Source organism: Piliocolobus tephrosceles, chromosome 11 (genome assembly GCF_002776525.5).
Source record: "Piliocolobus tephrosceles isolate RC106 chromosome 11, ASM277652v3, whole genome shotgun sequence".
Classification (NCBI taxonomy): Eukaryota; Metazoa; Chordata; class Mammalia; order Primates; family Cercopithecidae; genus Piliocolobus; species Piliocolobus tephrosceles.
In genome coordinates this window covers 26,587,515-26,606,825 of record NC_045444.1, presented here as the reverse complement: position 1 = coordinate 26,606,825, position 19,311 = coordinate 26,587,515, and the positions used below count along the sequence as shown (strand labels likewise).

General features: G+C 34.8%; 1 protein-coding gene across 1 annotated transcript in view; it reads left to right on the top strand.

Moving 5' to 3' along the window:
- The window catches only part of LRP1B (LDL receptor related protein 1B), a 1,636,277-nt gene that overhangs the window by 855,334 nt on the left and 761,632 nt on the right, over positions 1 to 19,311 (top strand). The window contains exons 15-17 of the mRNA XM_026453105.1: positions 818 to 940; positions 11,934 to 12,074; positions 16,451 to 16,576. Of these exons, the coding sequence (XP_026308890.1) occupies positions 818 to 940; positions 11,934 to 12,074; positions 16,451 to 16,576 (390 nt within the window). The remainder of the gene's footprint in view (positions 1 to 817; positions 941 to 11,933; positions 12,075 to 16,450; positions 16,577 to 19,311) is intronic.

Below are 19,311 nucleotides of genomic sequence, written 5' to 3'. Positions count from 1 at the left end.
TCCTCAATACACTGAATTTGTGGCGTACACTGCACGAGAGAAAAGAACACCCCACCTTGCTCCCACACTCAATTACTTTCCGTTTCCTGGGGCTCCAAAGCCACATTCTGAGAGCCAGTGGTCGACTTTCCAAAGAACTCAGACCTGGCCGGCGCGGTGGCTCACGCCTGTAATCCCAGCACTTTGGGAGGCCGAGGCGGGCGGATCACGAGGTCAGGAGATGGAGACCATCCTGGCTAGCATGGTGAAACCCCGTCTCTACTAAAAAATACAAAAAAAAAAAAAAAAAAAAAAAAAAAAAAAAAAACTAGCCGGGTGAGGTGGCGGGCGCCTGTAGGCCCAGCTACTCGGGAGGCTGAGGCAGGAGAATGGCGTGAACCCGGGAGGCGGAGCTTGCAGTGAGCTGAGCTCCGGCCACTGCACTCCCGCCCGGGCCACAGAGCGAGACTTCGTCTCAAACAAAACAAAACAAAACAAAACAAAAAACCAAAGAACTCAGACCTGAATACAATAGGCCTAATCTGGAAAACTATCCAAGACAAACACCATTCTGTTCTTTCTCTTTCCTCACCTAGTACCTAACTTCACTCAGACCTCTGTCTCCTCCAATTAATGAGAAACTTATCCTTATCTACCAATGCATCACATATTTTCAAGCATTAATGAATTTAGTTACGATTCGGCAGAAATCCTGACTATATTACTAAATATATAACATACATAGCACATATATGTGTATGTAATTACATCTATGTTCACCTCCTGGAAAGAAAGTGAATCAGAGTTCTCTAACACATTTGCTTTCCTCCTCTTGCAGGTGACAATATGTGCCGAGTAAATAATGGGGGCTGTAGTACGCTTTGCTTGGCTATCCCAGGAGGCCGGGTGTGTGCTTGTGCTGATAATCAACTTTTGGATGAAAATGGGACAACTTGCACATGTAAGTTCTTTGTATGTTACCCTTATTGTTTATTGGGCTCTTTCTGGTGACTAGAAGCAGAAGAAACCAAAGGAATTAAAGTGAGACTTGGAATGAGAAATTCAGATCATTACTTAGATATAATTATTTTTAGACTATAAACTATTAACTGATTAATTTTGAATATACAGAGGAATATTGACAATGATGCTGTTTGGTGGAGTTCATTCCTATGTGTGGTTTAGTAAAAAAAGTAAATAAGTATATGCCACAGAAGCGTAAGAGAACTTTACTTTAAGCAGTTGCAACTAAAAATGCATTGTTGTTGATTAGATAGATGGTGTGTTGACACACAACATAGGTCTACAATGACTTTAAATGGCTTCCTGATTCAGTTATCTATATTAGGTGGTGAAAAGCAAGGAGGGAGGTAAAAAGACTTGTAAGGAATTTACAGACTATCCAAATAGTGAATTAACTGGATTGATTGATCTGTGTTAAAGGCAATTTTATTAACTTTTGCTGACATTTCTTAATTTACTGCATCTTATTATTCTGATATGACTTTTGAAATTTCTTCTTTCTAACCCATGTGGTGTCCCTTAAGCACAGTAATACCAGCAATGCTATGTGTGTATTGAGAACTATGTAACATTTTGAGAATGATTTAATCTTGAGTTGTGTGTTAGAGTTCTCCAGAAAAACAGAACTAATAGGATGTATATAATACATAGAGAGATCTATTGTAAGGAATGGTCTTGTTTAATTATAAAAACCGATGAGTCTTAAGATCTGCAGGTGGCAAGCTAGAAATCCACAAGAGTCCATGGTGTGAATCTAGTCCAAACATCAGCAAGCTTCAGACCCAGGAAGTGCTGATGGTTCAGTTTATGTCCAAAGGCAGGAAGAAACCGATGTCCCAGTTCAAACAATCAAGCAGGTGAAGTTTAGTTTGCCTGTGACAGGTTTGGCCGTTTTGTTCCACTCTGGCCAACTGATTAGAGTGAGTTCATCCACACGACTGAGGGAAGTCTACTTCACTCACTTTACTAATTCAAGTGTTAATCTCATCCAAAGCACACTAACAGACAGACCCAGGATAATGTGTGACCAAACACCTGGGCAACCCGTATCCCAGTCAAGTTGGCATATAAAATTAACCATCACAAATTGCTGAATAAACATTTCATGTATTTATTATATCATTTATAATGATTGTCTCTTGTGAGAGAGGAAGGATAAGTGTAATAAAAAGAACTTCAGTTTATCAATAACATCTTATCTCTTCTGATGTAGAAACGATGTATGTTTAAAAGGATATTTAGAATTTAAGACATACAAGAAAATATATTAAAAATAAAAGAATCCACTTATAATGCCAGTATTCAGAAATAAACCTCTAAGGAATCTTAATAGAGTTTCTTATAGTGATATATCACTGGGATTTGTTTTTACTACTAATGATAGTAATTGTAGGTGAGATTGAGTGAATGATTACACTGGTATGGATGTGGCATTTTATAAAACAATTTATGATTTTTGTTAGTCTTTACAAAAATTATGTAAGGAAGATACTATTACTATCTGCATTAGTCCATTTTTATACTGCTGATAAAGACATACCCAAGACTGGGCAATTTACAAAAGAAACAGGTTTAATGGACTTACATAGCTCAGGAGACCTCACAATCATGATGGAAGGCAAGGAGGAGCAAGTCATATCTTTTACATGGATGGTGGCAGGCAAGAGAAGAGAGCTTGTGCAGGGAAATTCTGTTTTTAAAATCATCAGATCTCATGAGTCTTATTCACTATCATGAGAACAGCATGAGAAAGACCTGCCCCCATTATTCAATCACTTCCCACTGGATTCCTCCCATAACATGTGGAAATTGTGGGAGTAACAATTCAAAATGAGATTTGGATGGAGACACAGCAAAACCATATCACCATCTCATTTTATAACGTACAATTTAGACTTATAAGCTAATTATTTCGCAAGTTCACATAATTAGCAAGTAGAACATTTGGAATTTAGATCCCAACTTCTGTCATTTTTACTTAAAATAAGCATAAGCATCTTATCATGTAACCAAATATCTTTGTAAACATAATTTTTAATGACTGTCTTTCAAACCATTTATTTTCTTTTTAGTTGACATTTGGTATTATTTATGATGCATTGTTATAGGTAATTGTCTGTTTCTGTTACCATTTATGGCTTTTTATGTATTTTACCATATAGTTTATGTCTTTTAGACATAGCAATTGGACACTGTTACATCTTCTTTGGGCATTTGGAATAATACCCTCAGTTTTAAATTATTATTATTTTGAGTTCCAACTACTGGACATGAGAACTTTGGTTTCTTTTCTACTACTTTTCTCATCTTCTTCACTTTCACTTATTATAAAGTGAGCATATCTGACCAAGAATATGATTTTGAATTACCAAAAAATAAGTCCTTTTTTATAAAAATATTTTTGACATTTATATTTAGTTTGTTAATCAATTTTACAATATTTTTAGGCCTAGATCAGCGTTTCACTACTTGTATTGCTTAGTACTTAAACTTTTAGCACTGCATTGTTCACTTATTCATTTCACTGGTGTGTAGGATAGATGGAATATATCTTGAAATAACTTCTTCAAGAAGACTATGTAGAATACAGTGGACCATCTGTACTGAACACTTACACTTTCCTTCTTGTAATAATTTCCTAAACAGTATAATTTGGAGCCTATTTACATAGTATTTGCCCTGCATTAGGTATTATAAGTAATCTAAAAATGATTTAAAATATATGAAGGGATGCGTGTAGGTTATATGTAAACACTGCACTATTTTTTATAAAGGATGTGAGTATCCATGGGTTTTGGTATTTACAGGGGATCCTGGAGTCAATCCCCCCTGGATCTTGAGGGATGACTGTATATATTGTTGAGTTCCAAATATGCCTCCTTTGCCTTTTTTATGTAAACAGCACTTCTTCTGAATATTAATTCTTGGCTGAACAAAATCTCCCTTTAAAGTTCTACAAGTTTGTACCTATTGTATTCTGTAATTACATACTTCAGAATACAAATATGAATTTTACCTTTCTAGCAAGGTTTTTTTCTTTAGTAATGGAACTTTGTAAATTGCCTGTAAGTTGATTTCTGTGGAAGATAGTTCTCAGAGGTAAACTTTCTCTGAGTTACCAGGTGATTGTTTCCGTTTCTTTATTCTGTGGTATTATTTTTTAATTCTTATTTTATTGTTTATCATCAGAAAAGAAAGAAACCTATCAAGATCCACAGTTTGCCAGCAGGCAGGGATTAAGCATGACTTTGAACAACTTAAAGTCTGCCAAGTTGGCTGCTAGGCTGAATCTTATCTTAGTTATTGGGAGAAAAGATATGGTTTATGTGTACATTTGCTAGTTTAATTTTTAGTTTCTACCAAGGAGTCTTTTAAAATTGTTTTCCTGGCATAGAATGAAATTTTCTGCTAGCCCAATTGAATGACTCTGATATTTTGAAAAGATGAAATGTACATGCATGCACACACACACACACACACACACACGGAGTAGCTTTCAGGGACTTCTATGAGGTCTCATCATGCCTTTGCTCCACCCATAAACTTCCTCTTAAAGATGGGAGGTAGCACAAAAAGTGCTCTTATTTTGGTAGGTACAGACCTTATAGTCTGTGCTGCAGGAGCATAGGATCTCTCTGTCTACCTAAAGATGGACAGGCTTGTTCAATTTCCAGTGGCATAACTTAGAAGGACTCATGAATGAATTTTTAAATCTAGTTCTATTGGCCTTGTAAAAAGTGAAAAATTCCCTTATGATAATGTCAGTAAAATGATCAAGAGGCCAAACTCTCAGAGATCTGGTAAGTTTTTATTTTTGGTCTGTATCATTGTAGTAAGTTACAGGGGGAGGGGACTTGCATTCATCAGGTACTAATATTTGCATAGTATTTTGAGGTTAAAATTTTCTACTTAGGTTTTTAATTTCAATTATGTGGATCGTAATTAGTGGATCATTGGCCTTCAAATTGTATTTCCTATTTAGTTTCATTCTTATGCTCCATTAAAAATGTATGGGTTACTTTTAAGTGAACACATCTATATTAATATAGATATAGGAAAGATATCGATAGATTGATGAATAAATGAAAAAAACAGCATTGTAGACTACAGGGAAAAGACAAAATGAGAGGAAAAATACTATCAGTATAAAAGTGAGCTGGGACAAGCAGAAGTAAAAACAAAAAGAATTGTCACTAAAAAAAATCTAGGAAGTAAAATCCTGCGAAGATTTTATCATGACTTAAATGAATTGTTATGATTTATATCAATTTCCTATTTCCATGTACATTCTGTGGCTGTAAAGAAAATGAAAGATGAGTTACAAATCAGTTCTCTGTGAGTTTAAAGCTTGCTCCTTTGGCCCACAGTGCAAGTGGAATGTAGGAATCAAGGCTCATTGGGATATACACTGGCCCTTAATCTAGTCTCTAGTCCTTGAGGAGGGAAGCCTGTGGCACCTCCACCTGTACTTGTAATAGACACATCTAAAGCCCTCCTATGCCATATTTTGGATATCACCAAGTCAATGGCAAATGCTTCTCCTCACATCCACTTAAGACCCTGAGACTGAAAAATTGTCTTGATTGCTCACTTTTGTACTTCACTGACTATTTCACCTCATAGTTACATCTGGTCTTTTGATCAAGCTTGTCCTTTATGTTTACTTTAACAAAGTTCACCTGTGTTTAAATATCATAATGGGAGAGAACACACAGAGATATTTGCTTGGGTACTGTACTCTATTAGAAATGGCCCTGTCTGGCTAAGTGTGGTGGCTCACACCTGTAATTCCAACATTTTTAGAGTGGGAAGTATGCTTGAATCCAGGCATTCAAGACCAGCTTGGGGAACATAGTAAGACCTTGTCTCTTGAAAAAAGAGAAAAAAATTAGCCTGGCATGGTGGTGCATGCTTGTAGACCCAACTACTCAGGAGGATGAGGCAGGGGTTCTCTTGAGCCTAGGAAGTTGAGGCTGCAGTGAGATGTGATTGTATGCGCCACTGCTTTCCAGCCTAGGTGGCAGAGCAAGACCCATCTCGAAAATTAATAAGTAAGTAAGTAAGTAAATGTTCCTGTCACCTTCTCCAGATCCATGAATGAGTTTCCAGTATTGCTTTTCCTCAGCAGTGATTATCAGTCCCTCCTTTTTTGTATCTCTGACCTTTCATCCTTATTCTGCCTTACGTAATTGCTTCCTTGCCATAACTGCCAAACCAAAAACAACAAAACATGTTCAGTAGTTTCTTGGAAGTCACAGATACAAATATCTTAAAAGGAACTCTAGCTGAGCACATGCTTCAGTGGCACTTGAAATGATTCAGACTGATGCTTAACTATGGAAAAAAAACAACAGACAGAGGTGAATATGTATGTCTAAGTAACCCAGGCTATCACTGCATATCTCTGTGTAAATAGAAATTAAATAACTTTGGCTTGTAAGAAAACACTATATACAATGTTGTTTACAAAGCTGATGTTAGAAAATCTGTTATCACAGTACACATGTGATTTTACGCCTGGTGAAAGAGAAATTTTTTTCTGAGGCTGTTGGTCTCATTTTCTAATATCTATAATTCATAGATGAGGTAACCCCAATGCGATAAAAGGGAAAAGAGAGAAGAGAATTTTGTCTATATTCATTGTACTAAACAATGTTACATCAACAAAAAATAAGTTCTTATTTGAGATTCTGTAGTTGCATTTGGCTGTTAAAAATTCTGCTATATCTTCTCATATAGCCTGCAACTTGTCTAGGTTCCCTTCAGATGTATTAGGAAATAATAAGGGGAATAATATAATAACTCATTTCATGCAAAGAAAGAACATAAAGTATGTTTATAGAAATTATTTCAGTTCTTTTTTATTTAATTGTAAAGGTTTTTCAAAGATATGTTAGCCTTAGTTTGCATATGAAAAAATTAAACTGCAGACAACTGCAAATGGAATTCATGGTTGCTGAGTACAGTAGCTCATAGTAAATATCAGTATGCCACTAACCTCTCATTAGTGTTGATTCTTCTGGATGTCTGATTTAGTTCAGGCTAGATTATAGTCATGTGAACTAGAATTATCTGGATTAACTGTGTAATCTGAATCAAACAAGCAAAACAAAGTTGCAGCCATTGTGACATGATCTTCCTGGTTTCAGTCATCCTTGTTAAACTGACGTCAAATGAACAAAAACCCACTGGCAAATGTTCAAGCTGGATTAAACGCCAATGACTCTTTCTCAATGAACTTGTAACATAAGGCTATGCCAGAAAAAACATGTACCCAACAGAAAAATATTGACATGCTACATGATTGATTAAGGATGAATTCTAATGCCATGCTTGGAAGGAATCAGGAAGGAGAGTAGGATGGACTCTTTGTCTTTTTGAATCTTGTCTGTCACGGTCAAATCCTGTCACAACTAGAAATGATGTTGGGTGTAGCATAGTAACTTGAAACTTACTACCCCTGAGAAGGTGTGTAAAGCTAGTTGATCAATTACCAAGCAAATTTTGTATTTCTCTTGACATGTTTGTGAGAAAAAAATCACAACACAGAATATTAATAAACAAGGACATGAACAATCACAAAAAGTAAGTTAGATTCCAAAGACGGTGAGTCACTATTGGCAACAACAACATCAAAAATCTCCAGCAAGATTATTTTGTCTAAAGTAAAGAAACAGTAATTCTTTTAATTCTTCTTTAGTGGCCTAAAAATAAGACAGAATTTTTCATTGTACCTTTCTCCCAGGAGAGCAACTTGAACATTGCAGAAACATTGGTTATCCAAGGGACAGCATTGCACAATTATGTGTCAATGGTACTCTGTGACCTTTATCCCCGTCTGGAGCTCCAGATATATTCCTCTGTCAAGAAACAGAGCTTCACTATGGTGAACCATTTATCTGCTTGGCTGTGACAAGTCTTATGTTCTAGGATATATGCAGTCTAATGTGTAGTAAAAAGTTTAAGGCAGTAAAAAGTTTAGAAGCCCATCCAGATGAATATTTATGGCCCTCTGTGCATGGGAACCACAGAAGATTATGTACCACTTAGGTTGGCTGCTCAGAAGACCACTCTATCTAATGAAAGGTCATGCTGCTATGATCTAAAGGAGAAAAATCTAAACCTATAACAGCATTTTTCACACAGTCTTCGGTTATAGGCGAGCTTATACAAAGAGATACAGCAAACCACAAATTCAAGTTTTCTTTTTGCTTCTTTTCTCTCTCCCTGCTCAAAAAAAGAGGCAATAAGAGATTCTGGACTCCCAAAATGAAGAAATAAGCAAAAATATTTTGCAATATTAGATAAGTAGAAACAACAGAAAGACATTTTATTTTATTTTTGTCCCAGGACAAATATTATTATGACTGAGTTATAATTCTGATGCAGTTGACAGCAATGCATCAATTGAGGGAAAAATTAATTTAGAATAGATCACCACACTGTGTTTGAAAAGAGAAAAAGCAAAGTCAGAAGCATCAGCTCTTGTTCATGCACACCACAGGTTATTAAACTAAGGTCAGGAATATGCCTTGAGTCCAGAAGCTGAGCTGAGTTCCCAATCTCAGATAATCCAAACTAAAATAAATAAGTAAATAAATATAAGTTTTTTAACAGCATTTCCTACTTCCCATCATTATGACCTGGACGTTAACTCCAGCCAGTTTTTGCCAAAGACAAATAATTCTGGAATGCATATTTTCTTTTTTAGTGCCTTGGAGACTCATGCATAAGCCTTCTGATTTCATTATTCTCACAGCAGGTACCACAAGATGTGTAAAAACTAATAGTTCCATGACAAGTATACCTTGATTCATGTTGTTTTACTTTTGATCCCGGTTAAATTATAGGATTATTTATCACTTTGTCAATTTCTTTTTGGTGAGATCATACTGTAGAATTTTTGCTAGAAATGGTTCTGGCAGTAGAATTACAGGTTTTGTATCAGTTTTCAAATGCATAGTTGAAAGCACAAGTCTGAAGTAAAGTGTTCAATTCCAGCACTTGTTAATATACTAAAAGCAATTTTTGGCTGTGCTCAAACACCCAAGTGCTATATAGATTCAGTCACATTATGCATTGGAACAAAATAATGTATATGGATTTTTATATATTCACCCTTTTGAGTGTAGATAGAACTTTGTCTCTCTTCTTTCTGTCTACATATCCCTTTGTCTTTGTGTTTTATCTTTTTGTCTTTTGCAACTTTATCCATGTCCTTGGGTGATAAAAGAAGAGAATTAACTGCTTACCCAGTTGAAGGGCTGTGGTTTTCCTGAAGGATTTATACAGCCCCCACAAGTAGAATCTCTCACTACAACAATGCCAATGTCTGTTAATTCCAGTAATCAGCCAACAAACAATTTTGAGCATAAACTCTACACCCTGTTCTGTTCTAGATATTGTTCCTTTCTGTATGTGTAATTATTCTTTCTACATTCAAGAAGCTCCTCAAGTGAAGACATCATAATTTATTAAAATTAATTATAAAACAAATGCTTTGTAGAGACTTTTGCAAGGTAGACAAAGAATACCAATCTTATGTAAGTTGGTAGATTTCCTTGCTGTCGGCTGGGGTTCAATGATAAATGACATTGCCATCTAGTGCCACCTTGTTTAATGCCAGGGAAAAGACCATGCATTTTGAACTTCTAAGCTGCTATGTTACCTAGATTACCACATAGCACATTAAATATTTTCTTTATAATCGATGTTGCTAGCTAGACTGTTATCATGAACCTAAACAAACCCGATAGTCTGCATTGATAATGTGGTTTCTTTGTGATATAACTACTGATTACGTCTGGAAGGCTTGGGCGGGGCTAGAATTATTATAATTAATGATGCTTTATGCCTTGGGAGAATTTGGAAATCAGAGCTAAGAATTAAAAAAAAAAATGTATATTATGTCAAGAACAATGAAGAATCTGAGATTTTACCTTGATTGCAAGCTAGCATGTTAGCCTGAGATTCATGGATTCTGATAGAAGACACACGATTCCTGGATTAGACACAAAGAATTTTATCCCTCATGCCACAGCAGACCACGTAACATTAATGTTTACATTGATTCTCCTTAACACACCTCCCTGTATCCTTTCACAGTCCATGAAACACAAATCATTTATTTTAACCATTGATTGCCACATATTATCTTCTCTTTCTAGACTATTTAATTCACTTACATACAGAAGAATAGCAAGACTCAGTTTGTGAATAAATCTCACTTAACCAAATTCTTAACATTTGTTTAGAGAACATGGAACATATGGAGAAAAACACTTCATAGATTCCCAAACATAAAGAGATAGTTTTGGTTAACATAATACTTCTAGAACACTTAAGTAGGCCTGAGTTTTTCTCCTACTTGCAGACCATCAAGGTGATTATAGCCATCAAAGCTGTGTGCTATTGCATTGTCTTTTTATTTTAATTCTCAGGGTACTTATTTATAAAGTGGAGGTAGTAAAATTCTTTGCCATATATGCCTTATAGGTTATCATAATGATCAGTTAAGACTATGAATAAAAGCTCTTTGAAAAGAGAAACTGCACACTCAGCATAAATATAAAGTGGTATTGTATTATTGTTGTTAATGTTGTTACTTTGGTCAGCGTTGTTGTTGTTTAAAATAAATCTTCCAAGTTCTTAGTTGTTAAAAGTCAAATAAAATACATCTTACAAAGATACATCTCTCTACTTAAACTGTTTTATTTGGGAAGTAATAATTGCAGTTTGGGGCACACCCACAGACTAGATGATCTTCTATATGGCCGAAAAACAAAGAGAAGGTTGGAAGTTTTCTAGAAAGCAGAAATGTTGCATATTGTTTTGCAAGAAAGCTTATTGGCACTATTAAAGTTTTGGGGTGGCTCACAAACTCCAGTGAGTGACAGAAGTGTGCAAAACTAGTTTTAGAGTTGCAGCAGGTTGTTCCAGTAGCTATTCAATAAAACTGGTTTCAGGTTACAACAAGTAGTTCCAGCATCCAGGCTTGCAGAGAATGACATTCTTCCAGCATGATATGTGCCCTGAGTGATTTTTCCCCTTCACTTCTCCATAATGTTTTAGTTTTATATGGCATAAATATCCCAATTCACCTGATCAATATTCATCTAGTAGAATACTTGTCAGAAAAAATTAAAATTTTCTTTTTCTCAAAGATGGCTGTCACCATAATATTTTATATTTTTCCTTAAGTTAAATGAGACAATATTTTGTTATTATAGCAAAATTTATTTGTGTGTGTGTTCAATTATAGTAAACTTTATAAGTATCACATATTTTTGAATTTAAAGTATGTAAAATTTTAGGATATTATTTTATTGTATGTATTTAAGGTGTACAACATAATGTTTTAATATGCATAGTGAAATGCTTGCTGTAGCTTAATTAATATGCCTGTTATCTCTCATAGTCACTCTTTAGTGTGTGTATGTGGTAAGAACACCTACAGTCTACTCTCAGCAAATTTCCAGTGCATATTTTAACACAATGTTATAACTATAGTCTTTGTATTGTACCTTGGTTTTGTAGACTTATTCATCCTACCAATCTGCCACTTTGCACTCTTTGACCTACATCTCCTCTTTTCCTCTCCATTACCACTTTATTCTCTGTGTTTTCAACTGAGAAATTGTGAAACGCCCACACACACACACCCCCTTACCTACCATCATATATATATATATGTGTGTGTAATTACTCAGCCTTTAGAAAAAGCAAATTCTGTCAATTGCAACAACTTGGATGAACCTGGATGACATTGTGCTCAGTAAAATAAGCCAGACAGAGAAGCACAAATACCTCATCCCACTGATACGTGGAATCTAAAACAAACAAACTCAACAAGATTTAAATTTTCATGGACTGACTATAGCTAGTATTGTTCATTTATCTTGGGTTTTTTTTTTTTTTTTTTTTAACTCTAGTTAACCCTGGAGAAGCACTACCTCGCATATGTAAAGCTGGAGAATTTCGCTGCAAAAACAGACACTGTATCCAAGCTCGGTGGAAATGTGATGGCGACGATGATTGCCTAGACGGAAGCGATGAGGACTCAGTAAACTGTTGTATGTTCTCCTTCAAGTCACCTAAAATCTGTATTTTTCCAAGTCTTTGAGTATGTGAATTATCAAGGCAGTTTGTGAAAATCTGAAAATATCTTAGATGCAAATTGAACTTAGTTTAATTTTTCATTCATCCTTTTGCAGAAAGAGTAGACCATAGATTGCCTACTTTGCATAGTTTCAAAGCAGTTTTTCTCATCCTTTTCCATCCTTCGTATTATCATTTTAGTTGCTCTAAGAATTTTCTCCTTTTATGTTTCATGATATGAGCACCACCACACCACTGTCAGAGGTTGCTATAGGGAAATTCTTTGGATTTTGGAATTTAAAGATGTGGAAAATCAATTTAAACTCCCTCAAGACAGAATTACTGGTACAGAAGGTCACGATCCACTCCACTGCTCTTTGGCAACAGAGTCTTGAAGAAGATCCAAGGAAACAGACATGGGTTTGGAACGTGTTACTATATAGCTTCACTGGCTCAGGACACAGTAGAAAACACATATGGGCACTTAGAAATCAAGGTTTGATTTTCCCCTCTTTGGCTTATGTTTAATTATTTATCATCTGCTGGGATAGGAATAGTTCCATGTTGCTAGTAGGCATAAGAAAATTTCTCACATACGTGTTAGGAAAACATTTGGGGAAATACATTAAATAATATTTTGAGAATATGTTTGATTAGAGTCACTAGCTAAGTGATTTTGAGAGATATAAAATATTTTATATGAAAAGAAGACATGTGTTGAACAAAGTGAACCTTGATCTTTTTACTTCACCTAAGTACATTGTTTTTAAAACTTTTTTTGTTTCAATAAGTGAATGAAAGAAAAGGTTTAGGTCTGAACTAATGAGATCAGTTGACAGTCCTTCATTTCCCCTCCTTTTTTTTTAAAATTAAGTATATACAAATAAAGTTTTAAAGATCATTTTTAAGAATGAGCAAAATTAGTCTGGGCATACGTGTTATTCAAACATTGATGCTTTAGGACAAAAATCTCAAGAATATGAACTTTAAAAAATATTTTCAAATTGTATACTAATACATAATATATAAATTATAATAAATGCATAAAGACTGTGTTTTCTAAAATCAGGCCCTGACTTCCACATTATGTACTTCTTATTTTCAGCCCCATTAATATCTGTCTTGCAAAGTTTGAATCCCCCCAAAAATATCAAATACTAAATTGATACAATTTGTCAAGAGTTTTGGAGTGAGAGGAACATTTCATCTGAGGGTAAAGGGTATTTTTGCCCTACTAATTTATATAAATGAGTATTATTTAGTGATTAATTGCCTCATTTCTTGACTCACAATCAGAACTGTTATTTACTTATTATTACTTTTAAGACTAATCAATCAAGTGCAGTAGTAAAAAGGGAGGGAAGAGTAGAACAAGGAGTTTGATTTGTGACTGAGTGTGAAGAGTCTATTATGATAACGCATTACATTTGCGCCAGCCTATTTGTGGCAGTGATGAATGCTCCCTATATATCAGTTTCCTCTTTAGTCAACTTGAAACGCCTGAGCGGGTGCAAATACTACATCACGATATTCATGTATTGGTTCCTTCGGTCCACGTTTTCATCAGTGTGACTTATATTTTCTAGTAAATTAACAAGAAAACTGACCTCCTCTATGGGTAGAGGGAGTATTGCATTTGTACTGTTAGAGTGTTAAAATTTCTAGTCAGTCATTTGATCTTATTGTCATCACTCTTCATTCTATCACACAAGCCATGTTTTTTTTTTTTTTTTTTTTTTTTTTTTTCTGGAGAACTTTCTTTTACCTATAGTCCACACTCAATTGTATAAATAAATCCTATTTCTTCTACTCCCTAAATAATTAATTTTTTTATGTTTACCTCCTCTCAATTTCTATTGGCTAATAGGCTTTCACCTTAGATTAACTCAGAAAATGGCTTTCTATTATGCCTACCACTAATCCTCCCTTAACTTTAGCCCACTTTCCACACTATTTTCAGAGCAATATTTATAGAATAATATCTATTCTTATAATTTCAATAACTGCATAACCAAAAAACAAATTTTATAATCCATTGACTCACATATACAATACTGCCTGCTCTGTCTTGTATTTACATTTTTAGTCTTTAGTCTATCGTGCATCCACTTGCCTTTTTATTTTTATCCACTTGAACTATAAATCTCCAAAACATGTCCTGTTTTTCTCCTCTGCAACACTGCACTGACTGTTTTCTGTCTAAGGAATTCAACATAGCTTACCATTACCTTCTTAGGAAAATCTTTTTTGACTATCAAAAAATATTCTCAATACAGTCGTTTGGAGTTAAACATTCATCTCCTGTATAATTCTTTATTATAGTAGTTGCCAAACCAAATTACAATTATTTGCTTACTTATTCGGGGCATCTCATAGATTAATATTTTCTTGAGAAGACACCTTATGTTATAGTGTTATGTAGTCTCTGGGTCTAGCACAGGGCCTGGCACATGGATGAGTGGGTAATTAGATAAGTGAGGCAATAAGCAGTTACACACCTCTGACCACCTTACAGCACTATGTCATTTTCCCTAAGCATTGCAGTGATGCTGAGCAACATTTTATTTCTGAGATCTCATGGTTAATATTCTAATACTACATAGGTAATTTCAGAGGATTATTTCAAATATTAAACACCCATAATCTGCAGCCTTGAATTTTGTTATTCTTTCTATTCCTTCAGTGTTTCAACTCCAAACCAAAAGGTGTCTGAATTCTCGTTTATTACTTTATTGGTGAAAATTGCAAAAGTCTTTGATTAAGCCTCACTGAAGTGCATATGAATCTTGGTACTTTAAATTGTTGGCTCTCTACTACATCAGATGACTTTTATTTTTCTCAGCAGTTATTCTTGCTAAAGTCCCTGAAGTGAGTAGAAAATATAAATCATGCTCTAATACCAGAGAATATAAAGCTTTTATCCCTGTTTTTTTTTTCTTTTTTTTTTTTTTTTACTATACATCAATAAAAACTTTTTAAAAAGTGATAAAACCACTTATCAACAAAGCTACTTAAAAAAAAAATGTTTTATAGAAACTAACTGGAAATGCACACATTCGCTGTGCAACAAACATGATACCATGATAAAATGACAATTTTTCAAATTCTCAGTAAAACGAATATAAACATTTGTTTTTATCATACAGAAGTGTAACTACTGGGCATAAAGAAAATAACCCTAAAAACAGTGTTGAAATTGTGAAACACATATTGAAGAGCATGCCAATTCAGTTAGGAGGTTAGCCTCTGGAATGGAGGAAAAACAATCATAGAAGGTTAACATTAAGATGGGCCTCCTGTTGTGCTTAGATATTGGACATTTAATCCCTAGCTGTGCACTGCTTCCCAGATGAGGACTGGTCACCTCCTAATTTTTTTCTGTGGTTGCATGTTTATTTGTTTGTAGTAGGGGAGAAAAGTCATGATGATTTTTTTTTTGGTTTTGTTTTTAAAATAATACAGAATCTCATAGTTAACATCAACTCTAGGTCACAAGTGATGCATTTTTCTTTTCTGTGTTTTTCCTTCCATTCCCAAGAAACACTGGACAGAGAGCAATAAATGTAGGCTTATTTAGTATATTAAGAAATATTTGAATGGTTATGTGGTTTAAAAAATATTTTTAATATATATGACTAAATTATTTTCAATACATACTTGTTATGTTTAACATTAAGATTTGAGGTTAATTTTAAATGTTCTTGATAAAAATTTTTAAGTGGCATCTCCAGTTGGTATAAGGAATGAGAAAATAAACTTAGTGATACAGTTGGTTTTATTTTTATTTTTTTAAGATAGAGTTTCACTCTTGTTGTCCAGACTGGAGTATGATGGCACAATCTCTGCTCACTGCAACCTCTGCCTCCCAGGTTCAAGTGATTCTCCTGCCTCAGGCTCCTGAGTAGTTGGGATTGAGTAGTTGGGATTACAGGCAAGCGCCACTATGCCTGGCTAATTTTTTTGTATTTTTAGTAGAGATGGGGTTTCAACATGTTGGCCAGACTGGTCTCGAACTCCTGACCTCAGGTGATCCACCCACCTTGACCTCCCAAAATGCTGGGATTATAGGCATGAGCCATCACATCCAGCCATACAGTTGGTTTTAATGGAGACATAAAAAAATACATTTCCTTTTATTTACGATTTAATTACTTGAAGTTTTCTGTAAAAGCATTACATTTTAACAAAGTGAATATTAGTATTTGCTATTAAATATAAGGCAATGAAAGACAGAATCTATGGCATTTACTGTACTGTAATATTATTACTGTAACTTTTCTGTAGCTCATTCAAAACATTCACAACTTTATTCAATTTTAAATAATTAAACTTACTTCCCTCTCCCTCCTAGTCAATCATAGCTGTCCTGATGATCAGTTTAAATGCCTGAATAATCGCTGCATCCCCAAGAGATGGCTTTGTGATGGAGCTAATGACTGTGGGAGCAATGAAGATGAATCCAATCAAACTTGTGCAGGTAAAGCTTTGCTTGGATATACACATAAATCTCCAAAGTTAGTCTTCATAAAAATGCAAGTCAATGCTTTGAACTGAGTTGAACTTTCCTAGTGCTGATGATCTGATTATTGCAATAGTAAATGAATTCAGAGTTTGATGCCACAAAGGCTAGAATACAAATTATCTTTTACTTAATCTTTGGACATTACTCTGCTTTCCAAACTAATTTGGCACTTCATCTATCCATATGGGTTGACTGTCGACACACTACTTGTACAAGACTTGTCCCTGCTAAATCCTACTTGGCAGTGGAGGTTGATGTTTGCTAGCATGCTGTGATATAGGCCATCTCACAAGGAGGACTTTTTTTTTTTTTTTTTTTTACCTTGAGAAAATAATTTATAAATTTTATTTAGTCTACTATAGAATACCTCTGTGAATAGTTTTCTATTCATGCACATTATTTATGTGAGGTAAGTTTTTTTCCCCATGAAATCTCAAGACCACTAGCCTACTTATATTTCCATATAATCTATTCTATTGTAATAAATCTCTGAATCCCTAGCCAGATTCTCATTGAATAGAAATATACAACTTGTGGTATAGTTTACAACGGGGTACCAGAAAGGTCATTATTAATCAGATAAATGTTGAAAAATGATACTGACTAGCAGCAGCCTAGTGTTTCTTTTTAAATGATAAAGAAAAAAATAGTGTATTTGATGGCTCATATTGATATGATTCTTAAAAACTGATTTTGTAAACCATTATATATAGCAACACCATAACATATCAACCACCCATCAACTCTTTCTGTCTTTGCCAACATAAGCCTTACTCAATAACAAGTATTATAATTTATCAGTGAAAAATACAGGGCAGCCTCTAGAGTAAAGACCTAGGGGCTGAGAAGACTGGTTTCCACTCTTGGTCACTACCAGTTTTCTTCTTGGAAAGACATGCCTCTCTGCACTTTTGATTTCCTTGTGCATATTTTTTTTTTTTTTTTTCCCAGCATAGTAAGAGTATGAATTAACTAGAAATTGGTTCCAGATTTTCCCTATGTACGAAACAACACTGACAGGAGCAAAACAGTCACTGTTCCATAATCCTAGTCTGCGTCTTCTATTCAGCTTTTTACATAATGACAAATTTGCTGAGGATCCATGGGCCAGTTATTCTCTTGTCCCCTCATTAAAAACCTCATCTGACATTTTAGAGTAAATGAATTTTTTGCAAGATCTTTTTGTCTCATAACAAATCTTTTGTTTTACAAAAGGCTTTCTAAGATAAAAGGACCTCTAGAAGCCATCAAGTCCTAAGTCCCTACCCTCCAAGCTGTCCATCTTATAGATGGACATGGGAGAGGGAACTTGCCGAAACTTACATCACTGGTAAAAGATGAGGGGAAACGCGATCCAAGAGTTTTGTCTCCAAGGTCATTTCTCTTTATCCCAAATATTATTATCCTGCATATTAGCTAGAATTTTAGGTATGGCCAGTTTAACTTAAGCTGCTCTTGCCATATGACTATAATTTTTAATAAGACATTTTTCTAAATGAGTGCAATTCTTCTTCTTGCTGGTTTTTTTTTTTTGGACACAATCTTGCTCTGTCTCCCAAGCTAGAGTACGGTGGCATGATCTCAGCTCACTGCAACTTCTGCCTCCTAGGTGCAAACAATTCTCATGCCTCAGCTACTAGAGTAGCTGGGACCAGAGGTGTACACCACTATGCCTGGCTTTTTCATATTTTTAGAAGAGAACAGGGTTTCACCATGTTGGCCAGGCTGGTCTCAAACTCCTGGCTGCAAGTGATCTGCTCACTGAGGCCTCTCAAAGCTCTGGGATTACAGGTGTGAGCCACCATGCCTGGCCCAATTATTATTCTTTTGAGATTAAGATTCAATTCAGAGACTATGCTTTATAATATCCTAAACAAACATCGCTTTCACTTTAAAATTGAAGGCATTTCTGGCTCAATTTATGATACCATGTTTTCTTCATCTCTGTTAGATTTTTTAAATCTGCTTGTTTCTACATGGTTTTTAAAAAAGCATTTGTGATTGGCTAACTATTTATAGTAGTAAAAGTAAAAATGTTTATGTATAAGAGCAAATAAAATAGTTTTAATTATTAGTTGGTGTAAAAATAATTTCTGCTTTTGCCATTATTTTTAGTGGCAAAACCAAAATTACTTTTGCACCAACCTAATAATAAGATACCTAAATTACTCAAGTCCTGTGGTCTACTAGGAAATAGAACATAGCTTACTTAAATGCCACTTTAAGTGCTGCCAGAAGAAGTCTACCACTCACTACTAGATCTTTTTGTCGGTATATTTATGACAGCTGTTATAGTCACTGGACACCTTAAGAACTTGAATAAAAAGAACAAAGATAAAAATAAATATGTCTTTTGCTTTGTAAGCACTGAAGTACATAGTCATGCTACAATGTACTTCCATTTCACTTCATCAAAATATATAAATAGGTCACATAGCTTACCATACTGGAAAAAAAGGGCACATTTATATAGACCATATTTCTTTCTGAATTTCAATCCATTGCTAGATAGAGGCGAATACATGGACATATATGCTAGATAAAAAGACTTTCCAATGGGGAATTCCTTGTTATTGAATATTGAAAATGGCTACCATCCTGTAGCCATTTGCATTGTGATTACTTTAAAAGAAAACCCTTGTACAATTTATGAGACTTCTTTCTAAAGGAGTACTACTACTACTACTACT